The following is a 15268-nucleotide window of genomic DNA, read 5'->3' on the forward strand; positions in this document are numbered from 1 at the left end:
ACTTCAAGCACAGATACGATTGCTAGAAGGGGGGGGGGGGGTCTCTTCACGTGGAGGTGCCCGACACAGATGAGGGATCAAACATTTGCCGACACAAAGAGCAGTAATACATTGCCAACAAATGTATTTTCGACGCAATTACTTTTCCTCTATAATAACTGTTCAATGCAATTAATTACATTAATAAATTACTACAAGAGAAAAATAATTATATTGCAAGTTAATGCCATGTCTCTTGAAAATATATTTCAGGAGAAAATTATTTTCTCGCACTTCTTTTGAATGCGACCATAGTATCGTGGGAAGACTGAAGTTTCAGGGGCTCCGAATTTCATGCGCTGCTTTTTGACAGTGAGGGTATGCAGACTGCAAATAGCCTAACCTTTAGATGATATTGAAAATAGTGAGCGTGACTTGACCAGCAAGGTGAGGATTAGGACTCAGACATTGAGCTTCGCACTTCAGGTGTAGCTTGAGCACTGGCTTGGAAATCTGAAAGTTTGCAAGAAAATTCGTCAGTGTGATGTATTTTGCTGTTTACGACAGCTACATATTCTACCAAAACTGACTGAAAAAGAATGTTGTACACAGAGAGGAAAGTTTATCTTGTCGAAAATATTCATGTGACTGTGTTCGCCTGGCACAAGAGCCCTAGAAAGCAGCTGCAGCTCCATCCCAAATGCGTCTAAGGTCTTGTCGAGGGCACCATTTTGAACACCAAATACCTCCCAAGCATGGCATAGCAGAAGGTATAACCAACATATTTATTGCCCAAAGCTCAGGGAAAAACAACGAAAGCTGTCGGCACTGCGATAGATGCCACTTTTCACAGCACGCATCTGACTGCGAAAAAATTTTTTAACAAAAAATTCTACTTTCTACAGATTTGCTATTGTCCTGACAGCCAAATAAAATAAAAAGTTTTCCCATATGATCTTTTCAGTGCAAGTTGTTGCAAATTCTCTCCAGCAACCCAGGTCGTTCTTTCTGTGCCATCACGAATGGACCATGGAAGTGATTGGTTGAAGAAAAAATTTTTAATAAATGTATGACTGAAAAGGCAGAATACTAAAGCTTTGCTTGTGATTCTAGTGGCCATAAGTCATACGGTCATCCTTAGCATCACCTAGAGTATGGAGCATGCATTATGCAGGATGAAAAATTACCATATTCTTGATAGCATAAAATCAAACTGACAATGGTGGCGTTTTGAGTATCTAAATGCATTTGCAACTTGGACGTGTCTCTCCTGGTCTACTATTTGCGTATTATCATGGGTTGCGGTCTAGTGCAGGCCAACAGACTATGCCAAATGCTCTGCGCCTATCTGCTTCATAAGCTAATTGTACACGAAAGAAACACTAACATTGCAAAAATAAAATCATTGCCGCAATTTCAAATGCAAAGAAACCTATGCCAATCAAAGGAAGGCCCAACATCAAGCTGTAAATTATACGCAGGAGACATTATGAGTTTTATATTTATTTATAATTACGCAGAATAAAAATCTTGTTTTTTGTTTTAATTGAAAATAAGATACAAAAGTGTCATGGAAAGTGTTTTGTGGTTTGGATTCTTTTTTTTTAATTTCAATTTTTTTTTTTTACCATGAGCATTTGTTTGCTGTGGGGCATGGAATGCTTAATTTTGCAAACAACTGACATACAAAGGTGAGTTGCAGCAAGAAAAATTCATGCGGCTCATGTTTCTCCCCGTTTCCTTTTTTTCCCATTGGGTGCAGTTTTCCGTCATTTGCATCTAATTTCTGCAGCCATAATATATCTGTGTCTTCGCTTGACCTGCAATACTCTGCACACACATTAACTGCAGAAACATTCCTTCAGCATTACAGCCGCAATTAGGAATGCTCAAAAGGATTAGTTCATTGTTTGCTAATATGGGGCACCCTGGTATTCTGCATCAGCATTGGGCCAGTATACCTGTGTTGAGCTCTTGCAGTAATGGTGACACATATGCTCAGCTGGCAATGTACAACACACGCATGGAGGGGGCAAAAAGAAGGTAGACATACCAGGTCTCGCTTCTGAGAGGTACTCATCTTGCAATTAATCGCACCTTGAGGAAGAAGGTGTTACAAGGGCATTAAATGAAAAACAATGAACTTAAGTGCGTTTTGAGATAGGCTTAGGAAAACTTGCTTTTTTTCTGCTGACAAGTAAGTTTAGGACAGTCGTTGAGGCAGAAATCTGAAAATCAAGACCCCACCTCCACACACACACACAAACACACGCACACACTTTCACATCTCAATACACCCGCTGCTGGCATGTTTGGTGTGTGTATCTTTTTGCTGATAGAGAAAGATGTCCCATTCATTTTTATTACATTCCAGTTTATTAAAATTTTTAACCACATACTAGCCTTGGGCATACTGAAGAAAATTGTGCACCATGAACAGGGTGATGACATAACAAGTGTGCCCATGCATAGTGCTAATTTCCTATGATTTTTCACAGAAAACTAGTTTTGATTTTATACCAACGCCGTGTTGTGGCTGAGTTCCTGTTGAAGATGTATCTCCATGACATTTCGGGCTATCGGTTTCGTACTTTCATGTCATGGCAGGATTGCTGGTAACGTGGCTGGTATAAGAATCAAATCACGTTTGCGGTAAAACCTTGTTGAAAGTTATCATTGTGTGCGAGCATGTCCATGCAAAAATTGAAAAATTCCCATTTGTGTATTTCGAACTGGCTGAAATGTTCAATTGGAATGTCTGCCTCAGTAAAATGCCATAGGTTTCCATATGGATTTTCCAATTCCAAAAATTTTTGCTTCTGTATTCATAACCAATTAGAAGCTCCACTATATATAGATCACGGCATTCCACTTGGACACTCCAATTAGCTGCCAATTTGAATATTGATGAGAAGATTAACTGTTAGCTCCCAATTTTAATAAAATGGTAAAACTGAAGTGATCAACATATAGCCAATGAACAAAATTTTCTTTTACCGTACTCCTTCCCAGAGCCATTAATTGGCACGTGTCTGTTCTGCAAAGCTACTCCATTTGATAATGACTGCAGTGATGGTGGAAATGCTGAAAACAATTCAGTAGGTGGAGCTGCTATATCTTTTGACAAGAACCTGATTAGATTCCTGTTCTCTATTTACAGAGGAATATGCAGATCCTAGCCAAGGAATTCATTGGCTGCAGCCAATATTGGGCTTTCCAACTGAAAAATTTCCAGTTAGCTCCAAACTGACATGTCGATCTTCGCGGTATACGTATTTTATGTTCAGTGTGTACCAGCAGTCCCAATTAAGTATCTGCTCTTGCAGCCTTTGCAGTGGGAGTTACCACATATTGTATAATTCGTGCTCGCAACATATGCGCAGGATTTACACGATAAAAGTCTCAAGTTTAATGACTTAACCGGTACTGCTTTTTAACCGTTAGTCATTATCATGTGTGCCACTAAAGTGGAACAGCTCAAGTAAATACGTTTGGGTTTGGCCCACACTCGTCCAAGGCAATGTCGCGCGGCTGAACCCCTTGGGGAATCCATTCTTGCGCATTCTGTTATTTTCTCTGCCCATGGTTTCTTACCACTTCTCTGACCCCGTTGCCTGATTGTCGTGTCGTCCTTTTCGCTCATGCGCAGATATCTTGGGGTGTGGATAAATAACAGTGTTGAGTATCTGACAGAGCATGAAAAATATGTGATGAATAAAGCTAGTAGGAATGCAGCTGTCATGAAAAATAGGGCACTGTGGAATTGCAATAGGTATGAGGTGGTAAGAGGGATCTGGAAAGGGGTGATGGTCCCTAGCCTGACCTTCGGTAATGCGGTCCTGTGTATGAAGCCAGATGGTCAAGCAAGGCTGGAAATTAGGCAACGGGGAGTAGGGAGGTTAGATTTGGGATCACTTGGCAATACACCAAATCAGGGGGTACAGGGTGATATGGGATGGGCGTCTTTCGAGAGCAGAGAGGCTAGCAGTAAGATAGCATTTGAGGAACGATTGAGAAAGATGAAGGAAAAGCGGTGGGCTAGGAAAGTTTTCAGATACCTATATATAAAGAATGTTGACACGAAATGGAGAAAGCGAACTAGAAAATTGACAAGCAAATATCTGGACAGCAGTAAGGGGGCAAATCAGCAATTATCGGTTAAGAAAAAGGTTAAAGAAACAGAGAGAGCTTTGTGGAAAACAGGGATGCTGACAATATCGGCACTGGAAACATACCGGACCTTTAAACAGGAAATTGTCAAAGAAAATATCTATGATAATTGTAGGGGAAGTTCTTTGTTGTTTGAGGCCAGGACTGGAGTTTTGCGGGCTAAGACGTACAGAGTCAGGTACCAGGAGATAGACACTTTGTGCATTGCGTGCGGAGAGGGGGAGGAAACGGCTGAACACTTGATACTCTCCTGTAAAGGGCTTTACCCTACAGTGGAAGGCAGCGGGGCTGACTTACCCAAGGCAATAAGGTTTAGGGATAGTGAAGGGAAAGTGGATTTTAAGAGGTTAGAAGTAACCAAGCGAAGGTTATCTGATTGGTGGCTAAAAGCAAGACAGGAGTAAAATTTCACAAGACATGGCTAGGTGGCTTGAGCCACCGCCCGATGTAAAGGGTTCAGCCGTATCCATCCATCCATCCATCCATCCAGATTTGCTAGCGTCGTCTGCTAGCGCGCTTTGCACGACACTGGATGACTGTCCAGCGTCAGACGAATGCCATAAAATGCCATAAAAATTCGTGTCACGACTGCTGACGTCACGAGCTTCGCACCACCGTGCTAAGCCATTTGGCACGCATTTCAAGAGGCTCAAGCCACCCCCAAAAGGTGCGCATTTCGTACGAGCACGAGACAGGAGTGACGGACAATGTTGTGGCTGATTTGATTTATGGGTGTTTAACGTCCCAAAGCGACTCAGGCTATGAGGGACGCCGTAGTGAAGGGCTCCAGAAATTTCGACCACCCGGGGTTCTTTAACGTGCATTGACATCGCACAGTACACGGGCCTCTAGAATTTCGCCTCCATCGAAATTCGACCGCCGCGGCCGGGACAAGGCGGATTGGCCGGAATCGAACCCGCGTCTTCCGGGCCAGCAGCCGAGCGGCATAACCATCGCAGCCACCGCGGCGGCGGCAACGTTGTGACGGGAGCCTCGTTAGCCTCATCCACGACCGGCTTTATTGGCCTCATCCCATGGATTGCCGCATCGAGCCTCATTCTCACAATGCCCTTACGGAATTACAGCAGTCAAAGCCGAAGCCAGGTGGTGTTCTCTGTGTCCGAAATAGTTCGAGACGCTGGTGCCGCGGGGCTCACAGTTCATACAAATCGGAGCGCTTTCAAACGGGGTTTTCGGCAGTCTCCGCTAATTTTTCCTTGATTATCGCTTAGTCGTGTCGTGCCGCGATCTCTCTCTCGCTGTGCGGAATCATCGCTGTGGCATAAGGCGTCTGCAGAAAATCCACGATGGCTCCGGAGAAGTGTGTTGAGACCGGAGTGGTTGCGACGCATTCAATACCGCGGCCGCGTGATGTGCCTTTTGAAGTTTGCGTCCCAGTTCGTGTGACTTACTACGATGGACCAGCCAAAGTCTTCCTGCGTTACAACCCGCCTGGCGTTCCTGAATACGCATACGAGAACTTCTGCGTTGCCCACTGGAAACGCCACGTGCACGAAGTCTTTGTTGGAATGTATTGCCTAGTGTGCCACAACGGCAGAATGGAAGAGGGTCTTCGTGCGCAGATAAGAGACGTGCACAAAAATCCGAACGGCCCACAAGCACTGGCCAGAATCCTCTACGTCGACACCGGCCGCGAGGATGTTGTCGAGCTGGACTGTGTGTACCCCATCGACGCGGAAGCGACAGCCGAACCGCGCGGGACCGTGGAATGTTGCCTGCATAGGTTACGGCCAACATTGCGCAGCACGCGCTCGGACTTGATGCATTTGTTGCCCGACGCCTGCGAACCTTCATACGAGGATCTGGCCTGGCAGCTTCCCCACTGTGCCCTTTTTGTGCCGAACCTGAGACAATGGATCACTTCCTGCTGTTCTGCCGTCGCTTTTCTCATTTGAGGAAGCGTCTTTTGCAAATTCCATTTCATCAACTGGGCTTGCCTGTGTCTTCCGCGGTTGTTCTTTCCATTGGCGCTTCTTTGCTTGGACGAAGCGACAGGAGTGTGCGCTCTGCTGTGCAAAATTTTCTTCAAGAAACGCAGCGACTCCCATTCTAATTTCTTTTTCCTGATCTCTGTCAGTAAGACATTGCAACATTACAGGCATTGTGTACTATTATGCACATTAAGCAATTGTCCCGTCTTCGATCTCCAAGTTAACTGGACCCCTTTCCTTCCCTCTTCCAATCTATCAGACTACATACTATTTCCACTGCTTTTCCCGTCAAAAATTTCCTGTATCCAGTAATTAACCGCCTGTGTCTTGGCCACTCCCCCGTAGTGGGTATGTGCCAGCAACGTCTGAGGCCTTCCTTCCTTCCTTCCTTCCATATTCCACAGCGTCACGGACACGGGCGTCTACGAGGTTGATCTGTTCGTTATGTGCTCCACAAAGAGAATGGGACTGGTTAGACTAAATGTTGGCGAGAATCTTGTCTATAATGGCTATGCCGAATTCCTGAGTTACCTTTATGACATCCCGGCTATGGACGGAAACCCGGCCCAAACCTCAAGCACGCTTGCATTGCCCCCATGTGAAGAAGGCCGCTCCAAGACTCCTGAAACATCACCACCGACTCTTTCAGACCGCGGTGACACTCCCAGCGAGGGGTCGGCGCCTTGCTATGAATTAGCGGCGGCGGAAGAACCAAGGGGATATTCCTGGGAGATTACCGTCACATATATTTGCACACCTGATCACTGGTATGGACAGCTGACTTCCAGGTCGAAGGACCTTTTGGAAGTGTGCAGCATTATAAGCTCCTCGTCCAGCGAGAGCGCATGCTCTGAACCTGAAGTTAAAAAAGGCTCATACTTGATCTATCGTGATCTTCCACATGCGACGGGAGCCAGGGTAAGAGTTGAAGAGATTCTGGGCTGTGATAGATGTCGCATATTTTTATTGGACTATGGCAATAGGAAGGTAGTGAGTTCTTCATGCCTGTTTAGGTTGGACAGAAGACTTCGTTCCATAAGCCCTCTTGCACTGAGGTTCCATCTTACTGGTATTCGACCATGGACAGAGTGGACAGAGGCAGCTGTCACGAGATTTGAAGCACTCACTCAAGCTGACACCAAGCTTACAGTGGAAGTTCTGGAGACACAGAGCTGTGGTGACGAATTTGGTGACAAAGTCCACCTGGTAAAATTGTTTAGCAAGACTCATGGCAATGTGGCTGAGTGCATGATCAGAGATGGCTATGCAAGGATGCCAATTGAAAGAAAGGCAACACCTGTACAAAGTACAAATCTTGGAGACATGCAGTTTGATCCTATGCAGGATGACTACAACGATGTGCTTAATAGCTACGGTGTGAACACCGATGACCCAGGTGTGGCAACCTCGAAGTTTGCTGTCAAAAAGAGTCACCGCATCTGCAAATTTTTCAGCGCACAGGGCACTTGTAAGCAGGGACAGTATTTCGTTTACAGCCATGTTGCTGAAGAAGCAAATTCAGCGCTACTGCACGTAAATGAGCCAGTTCTGAGCCTTCCAAGAAATATGCGACCACCTGTTTTGGGAAGCTGGGTGTTTGGACAGGTGTCTGCATGCAAGAGCCCAAGTTTCTTCTTCCTGATATTCCCATATGGGAAAAGTCCGTTTGAGCAGCTGATTGTCGAAGACATGGCTTCCAGGTCAAAGCTGTCTTTGGAAAACCTCATGGAAGACATGCAACGTGAGTGCAATCTCAGGAAATTCAGCGAGGACAGATTGTTCACAAAGGCCGAAGGAGAGCTTGTGGCTGCGAGGAGCAGTCGCGACGCTCATTGGTACAGAGGACAAGTTGTCTCAGTTGGCCACGGTGATGTTCTCCAGGTGTTCTTTGTGGACTTCGGGTTTTGTGAGTGGGTACCAGTGAAGGAGGTGAAGGCCCTCGATGAGCGCTTCGCACACCTGCCATTGCAGGCACATCCGGCTTGCATTGTGGCAGATGGATTCAGCTGCCCCGGTGACAAGACAGGATGGGACGCGGAAATGCGTGAGGTATTTCTGAACTGCGTCACTCGCAAGGATCTCCTTGTAGAAATTGTCCGAATTTTTGACGGACTTCTGCATGTCAGGCTGTACTTTTTGAAGGATGATATGCTCTTTAATGTAACTGACTGTATGACAGCTTGCAAGAGACGCTCGATCAAAGAAGAATGCCGTATGCGCTCCATCTCTACAAAAACTCGTATGGTGCCTCTTTAGGTGTGCATGATATTTTGTTTTTGATGTTTATGCAAACAAGTGTGGCGTTTTCTTAGGTGTGGATGGTCATTTGTTTTTGATTGAGTTTACGTGTATTGTTAAGTAGATGAATTTACCATTGACAGAAATTGATGATTGTGTACCAAAATTAGTGTGCACTCCATCTTTACAAAAGCCCTTAAGGGACCTTCTTAGGTGTGCATGATCTTTTGTGTTTGACATTGCATGCATTGTTTTATCATTTATATGCATTTACCCTTGACAAACCTAATGACTCTGTCCCAAAATTTAGTTATAAGTGTGAGATTTGTGCTTTTTTTACAGCAGCAACTTGCACTGTGCATTCAGTGACCAATAAATTTTTTGTGCTAGAGGTACACACTGAGAAAAATGACTTCTCATTTAATGAAAGGTATAGTACAAGGAATGAAAGTCTTACTGACTGCATGCACAAAAACGTTTGCAAAATCTACACATGGGATTGGAGCTGAAGAAAAAATTTCATTCTCTTTGATAATGTGCTTTGCTTTTATAGAAAACTTGCTGGAAAATTCGAGTGCATTCAGCACTGGCTCAGCCTTTTGAGGCAAGGCTGGAAAAGCAAACGAGGTTAAGTGGGCCATAATGTGAAATTTATGGCAAGAGTTGTACAAAAGAGTGAAGTTTTATGATAAATGGATGTGCAACATTTTGTCAGGCTTGATGTTTGAAGCTGATGGTCTTCTCCTTTCTATGTGCTCTCCTTCTATCTCTTCATCAACTGCACCACTCAAAGTGTGCAGAAATTGAGATTAGATTATACAAAAAGAAAGAATTAATGTTTCAGTGGCACTGGGTACTATTGGGGACAAAACTTCCAGGGGCTGTATTCTGTAATAATCCATTCCACTTGGTCATGATGTCAATGTTGCGAAAGGAACAGCAGGTAGGAAAGTGAATGCCTAAATCCCAGACATAGCCAATGTGGTCACAGCACCGCCACTAGCCAGCATCTTGCTGCCACATCTAGTCCGGCTGAATCACATGCACCATGCTGTGGCAATTTGTCTCAGAAGCTCTTTGCTGAGAGCGAATTAGTCGTGATAAAGCTCTTCAGGCATGTCAAAGATGTCGTTCTCCGGTGTCTGTGCCCGCAAGCCATTGCGACAGGGGCTCGAGGTGTGTTATTGCAGGCAGCTGGCATCGTGAGCGTGTTTCTGTCATAACCAGCGTAACACCTGCTCTAATGTTCTGCTGCAATGGGAGCAGCAACCAATGGCAAAGGACCAAATGAAATAGCAAGGAGATGGATTGTTACAAAATACGGCCTCAGGACACGCAAAAAGTGGTCCAAGCACATAGCTGCCATGTCTATAAAGGATCACTTCCATTGGACTACCACAGATTAGAGGATTCTAGTCCACATGTTGGGCTCGAGCCACTGTGTAACACCAGAGCTATTTGCTTTGATTGCCACAGAAGTCTAATCAGACTTTGTTCCCGGTTATGCATGTAAACTATTACTCAGCACAGAAGTAACAAGCATTAAGCCTGTTTCGTGATAAACCAGAGCCAGAATGGCATGCAGGGTGCAAAGATAGGGTGGCAGTCTCTGGGATTCATGTGATTCTTGTAATTGCGGTCATGTAACCTGCAATAAAAACATGAAGTTAAGCAAATGATCCATGCTTCTAAGTATTTTGCTGTAAATGGCCTTTGAGCACAGTGGCAAAATTTTACCGTGTCAGTATGCGCACAAGTTGGCCCCCTCACAGGTGTCTCATTGTGGTCTTATGCTGTAAAGGGGCACTCTTGCACTGATGTCGTGACAATGCAGTTTTGCTTCAAATTGCACATTACAGGCATTTACAAGACCACTGGAAAAGCTGAATGGTCCGCCATAGAGTGGTGTTAGGGTGTTTGTGAACTGTATTCTGAGCAAAAGTGATCTCTTTTTTTGGCAAGGAGAAGCTCATGATTCAGTAGGGTACTACCCGCTGTACATTAGTGGTGCAGGCGAGGTTTTCTTCTATCGATCTCAACCTATAGTCACTAGGGCACTACAAGCTACTGCACCGTGATAATCTCAGGATTCCAGTGTTCTTCAAAGATGCTTTGCCTCTAAAGCAAACTACGCATCCATGCAAGCCTTATTTTTTGAATATTACTATGCACAGGAAATTGTGTTTGTAACAGAAGTAAGCTGTCAGAGGGGAACTGTGTGTCAGACATGTTGGATGCAGAACTAAAGTGACCTTTTGAGAAAGGAGGTCTAAGGCACTTATTTGCCATCGTAACCTGAGCTTCACTATTGCTTTCGTTTATAACAAGCACTGAGGATGTAGTATTGACATTTTCCTTCTTGCACAGTGTCCTACACATTAAATTTTTGTTTGCTTTGAGCATATGTGCGTTCCTTTTTCCTCTTTCCTTGTTCCTTTGAGCAAAACATCGATCTCTATGGCTGGGATTCTGCATGATGAGCAAGCTCTGCGGTGGCTCTTTATTTGATTTTACCTTCTGTCACATTTGCTCCTGTGAACCCCAGGTGTCGAAATTTCCGGAGCCCTTCACTATGGCGTCCCTCGTAACCTCAGTCGCTTTGGGACTTGGGACATTAAACCCTCATAAATCATAAATTTTCTCCTTTGAAATGGTTCAGTGATGAGGTACTGGCTGCAACAAAACTGGTGCATGATGCTTTCAGAGCTACCACGGCTAAGGTTATCAGCTGTGTTTCGTGGAAGGGAAACGCAAAAGGCACCTATGTGCTGTGCGATGTCTCCACAGCACACGTGAAAGAGAAAGATCCCCAGGCAGTCGAAATTTTTCCAGCGCCCTCCGCTGTGGCACCTTCTGTCTCTGTCTGTTTCCCCCCCCACCCCCTCTTTCACTTCATACCTTCCCTCACATTGTGGTTGAGGTGAATGCTCCACAACGCACGTACATCGAAGTAAGGGTTCCTTATTTCTGTTGTTTGCACAAAGCCATACAAGGCTCCTGACAGGAGTTGTTAGCATACGGCACGCATATGACAGCACCGAAAGCATATTAATTGAATGAAGGATTGATAAAAAACACTGACAGACATTGTAACTTGCAGTTTGCTTTGAGGAACATATGAAACACAAAATTACTGTTACTTTATATGCCTAAAAAAGCGCACATTATTGAAGCAAGCATAAAAATAGCGATTTGCAAACTACCTCCGTCCCTTTATGACTGTCAGCCGCCATCTTTACGTGTGTGACTGTGTTATCATGATGATAATGTTAAAAATAATAGAAACGAAAACTAAGTTTAAACTTTGTCTCCTAAAAGTTTATTAATTTTTGTAGAAAAATATTGCCACAATCAGGTTAGAAGTAGAATAATTTTATTATTTGATATAATACTACTTCACGTGAACCGAAACCGAAAAAAATATGTGGATTACCAAGCGGCAACAAGTGGTGTTCTCTGAAACGAGCGAAACTTGAGATGCCCGCTAGCGCCTTCTTATGAAAGGTGACACGCAATTACAATTTCAACCGTGTCTTCTGCTGCAGGACTGCAGTCAGTACCAGTCAATGTAGTACACTTGCTGACTCCACTATTTCCCGAGCCCAATGACCAGGCCTGCGCAGACCTGGCCGATAGTTCCTGGCTCCAAATGCTTTCCCCTCAACGTGCCTTATTCCGTGACAATGGCTAACTTGGAAAGCCCGACGAAGTTATGGCTGCGACTCGCCGACAGCAAGCTTCCGCATATAAAGGACTTTGTGAACGGTGTCAACGGTCACCTGTACAGTGTCCAACTAGGCCAGTACTGCGTGGCCGACATGAGAACTTTGGCTGGCCTATCCCGCGCATGCGTGACCGATGTACACTGAAACGTGGTGGGGTGGGACGTTTCGGCCGAGGTGTACTGCTTGGACCACGGCCTGACGCTCGTTCGGAGCCTTGACAGGCTGTACCCGCTGTTAGAAGAAAACGCCAGGACTCCGTGCCTCGCCATCCCGTGCTGCCTGCACGGCCTGGCGACGTGCACTCGACGCCCGCCGCCGTGGCGACCGAGCGGAAATGCCGAATTGGAGGCCGTCTTCGTTGGAGTTGAGGTGAGTGAGTTGAGGTGTTGTATGCTACAGGTGGGGTTAGCCTTGCTTTATCTGCCGGCAATCGCTCCACCGTAGTGTCCCTTCTATATTAATAATGTCCTAAAGCCTGTCACATCTACCCCAATATGCACACTGTCTCTTATAATAGCACACATTCTCTCCCGCAGTCACCATCTATGCACACAATCAATCCACACAGTCCAGATCACATTCCACTCCAGAAGTCACCATCTATGCACATATTCAGTCACAGTAGAACATAGGCCATTGCAGTGCCACAATCCATACACACATTCACTCACAGTGTAACGTAGTCCACTCCGGAAGATGCCATTTACGCACACATTCAATCACAGTAGGCCATAGTTCGTTCCTGCTGTCACCATTTAGAAACAAGATCCGTGTCCTGCAGAAATGTTAAAAGAAGGCGTGCAGCCTCCTTTCTGCATGTCTGGTTTCCACTCGGGTAGACAATGTCCTGAATTGTACTTGGACGGGTTCCTGCCTTCTTGAAGGGAGTGAACATCACATACCTTTTACGCGTTGTACTCTGGGCAGTGCATAATATACTGTTCGTTATCCCCGCACACACCACATAACGAACAGAGCAGAGACGATGCTATGCCCGTCTTATGCATCCACGCAGGAGTGCGAGCAGAGGCCGTGCGAATTCGATGTAGTAGAGTCGCCTGGGATCTTTGCAGTCCTTTAGTCACACGTGGCTTGTGGGGCGCACTCCACAGGGTACTGAAATGATCGAGCACCATTTTCCTGTAGAGGCTTTTCCCATCTTGAGATACTTTTTTTGATGGACTCCTTGAGAGAGCTTTATGGGCAAGATTGTCTGCCCCCTCATTACCGTTGACTCCTATTGGAGAGAGCACCGATTGGAAATATAGAGTAAAGCCTCTGCTGTGTAGATTCTGCACCAAGCGCAGAGAGCTTATAAACAAGGCATCAGTAGGGAATCCGCGCTCTAACCCCTGAAGGGCAGATTTTGAATCAGGATGAGAACAGGTTGAGCCGGACAGGACCCTAACTTCCGTAAAGCCGCCTCAATATCAACACTTTCAGCCGTTGTGGAGGATATGACAGCAGTAAAGCGTACGGACTACACACAGTCCAAAGAAGGAATGTAAAAAGCCGCTGCACTAGCTTGTTTGACCCTGTCTACAGAACCATCCGTGAAAATTTGAAGATGGCGGGCATACTCTGTTTCCAAATGTTCTAGTACAAGCGAACGCGTTGCTGCCAGAGGAGACCTGCACTTTGCGCTCACATGGGGAATTGTGACCTTACAGTAGAGGGTCGGAAAAGACCAGGGGGGTTTCAACCGTTTCCTTTGCCTTAGGACATTAAGGTCTAAATAACTAAGAGTATTGAGTGCTGTAAAGCCGCCGCTCTTTTACTGCTGCGTACCTTTTGCAGGAAGCAGGTCGCCTGCACACACGGAAGCCGCTCCCCAGTACAAGCGAGAGCCCTCGGGTGCATACGGGGAACGAAAATGGTCGCTTGACGCACAGACCTCCCCCCAAATAACGACGTAGGCTAGCATCGGGGATGCACCCGCAGTGTCCCGCCGGGCCTCGTGAACAAAAGCGTATTTCCAGGAGGGCAGTGACAGGCACCTGTCATGGCGGACAGGCCGTACCCAACCAAACCGTGGAAAAACAGGGACGATCCTTATCTGGTTTCCCGGAGCGGCAGACAAACCCCTTCATGCATGCTTATTAGCTGTGTCTTGCCGTCGGTAGTGCGGCAACCCAACCCAAGGGGTTGTTCCTATCTCTCAGGTTATTTTTGATTGGGAAATTGATGCTTAGGGCGGGCCACTGAAAATGACCGCCCTTAGTCCTTTGTTAATTGAGTGCTTAAAAGCGCATGTGAACGGATGCAGCCCAGTCCAGTCTGAGCTGGGGCTCAATGCTTAGCGTGTAACGTGATGCTACTTAGGCTCTAACCTGCCGGGTCGATGAGTAAAGTTTAAAGTTTGTTCTTTTGTAAATTCAGTTCTGCTTTTTCGAGTTTAACTCTCTGTATATGTATGCTGTAAGTATATGCTCTGCTGTCATCATCTACAAGCTCGCCTCTTGTCCATCTTCCCAGCCGAATGACACTAGAAGAAGGGTTCGTAAACCTTCCTTGAAGAAACGGACGACCTTTGAAATTCTAATGGCGCAGTACGACAGGCTTCGGTACGTTTCATCACCAAGGGCAGGCATCACAGTAACAACCACAGGCCATCCGACACGGAGCAGCGAGGAGCTGTCAAGGGACGACTCCACCTCGGCTGCTGCCAACGCTGGTGGAACGGACGCATTATCCGGGCTCTGGGCGGCAGACAACAGAAGATCTGCTCAAGGGTGAGTGGGAATTCTTGCGTTTTGTTGAAGCAGGCATGGTGGTTAGTTTGTGAGGCCCGTGGTCGATACGAGGAGAACGTTAGCCGCTAAAGATAGCGAATCTAATCCTGAGAATGAAATGAGCTCGAATCCTCGCCAGGAGCAGCAGTCGCTAGAGGGCGGTGTAGAAATGGGGATGGATCAGAACGAGGGAGCGACTATGGAGGGTGATTTAAGTGTGGAGAGCAGGTTACAGGCCGACGACCAGAGACAGACATTGTCACTAGACGCTACAGGAACTGATACAGAAAAAATGGCTATTCGCCGTATGGAGTTAGAAGTGGAAATGGAACTACGAATGCGTCAAATTGAATCCAGGGAGCGACTGGCACTTAAGCAGATGGAGCTTGGGCCATCGAATGGTCGAATGTCAGCGCTTGGGTCGGGACAGAGTGATGAACGGTGTATAGGCTCAGATTAAATATCACAATGT

The 15268-nt window shown here is 46.0% G+C and overlaps 1 protein-coding gene across 1 annotated transcript; it reads left to right on the top strand.

The window, feature by feature from the left end:
• Nucleotides 1-5084: 5084 nt before the first annotated feature.
• Nucleotides 5085-9362, top strand: LOC144124120 (tudor domain-containing protein 1-like). The gene is made up of 2 exons (XM_077656782.1): nt 5085-5980; nt 6491-9362. Exons 1-2 carry the CDS (start codon nt 5457-5459, stop codon nt 8355-8357), a joined length of 2391 nt encoding a protein of 796 aa, XP_077512908.1. The 5' UTR covers nt 5085-5456; the 3' UTR covers nt 8358-9362.
• The last annotated feature ends 5906 nt before the right edge of the window (nt 9363-15268 follow it).

The sequence above is a fragment of the Amblyomma americanum genome, chromosome 3 (assembly GCF_052857255.1).
Source record: "Amblyomma americanum isolate KBUSLIRL-KWMA chromosome 3, ASM5285725v1, whole genome shotgun sequence".
NCBI lineage: Eukaryota > Metazoa > Arthropoda > Arachnida > Ixodida > Ixodidae > Amblyomma > Amblyomma americanum.

Bases quoted from the DNA above. Each gene is read 5' to 3' on its own strand.
- LOC144124120 (XM_077656782.1), top strand. From the start codon at position 5,457: ATGGCTCCGGAGAAGTGTGTTGAGACCGGAGTGGTTGCGACGCATTCA. The intron at 5,981-6,490 runs GCAGCTTCCCCA...TTCCTTCCTTCC, and splicing joins TCATACGAGGATCTGGCCTG to TTCCATATTCCACAGCGTCA.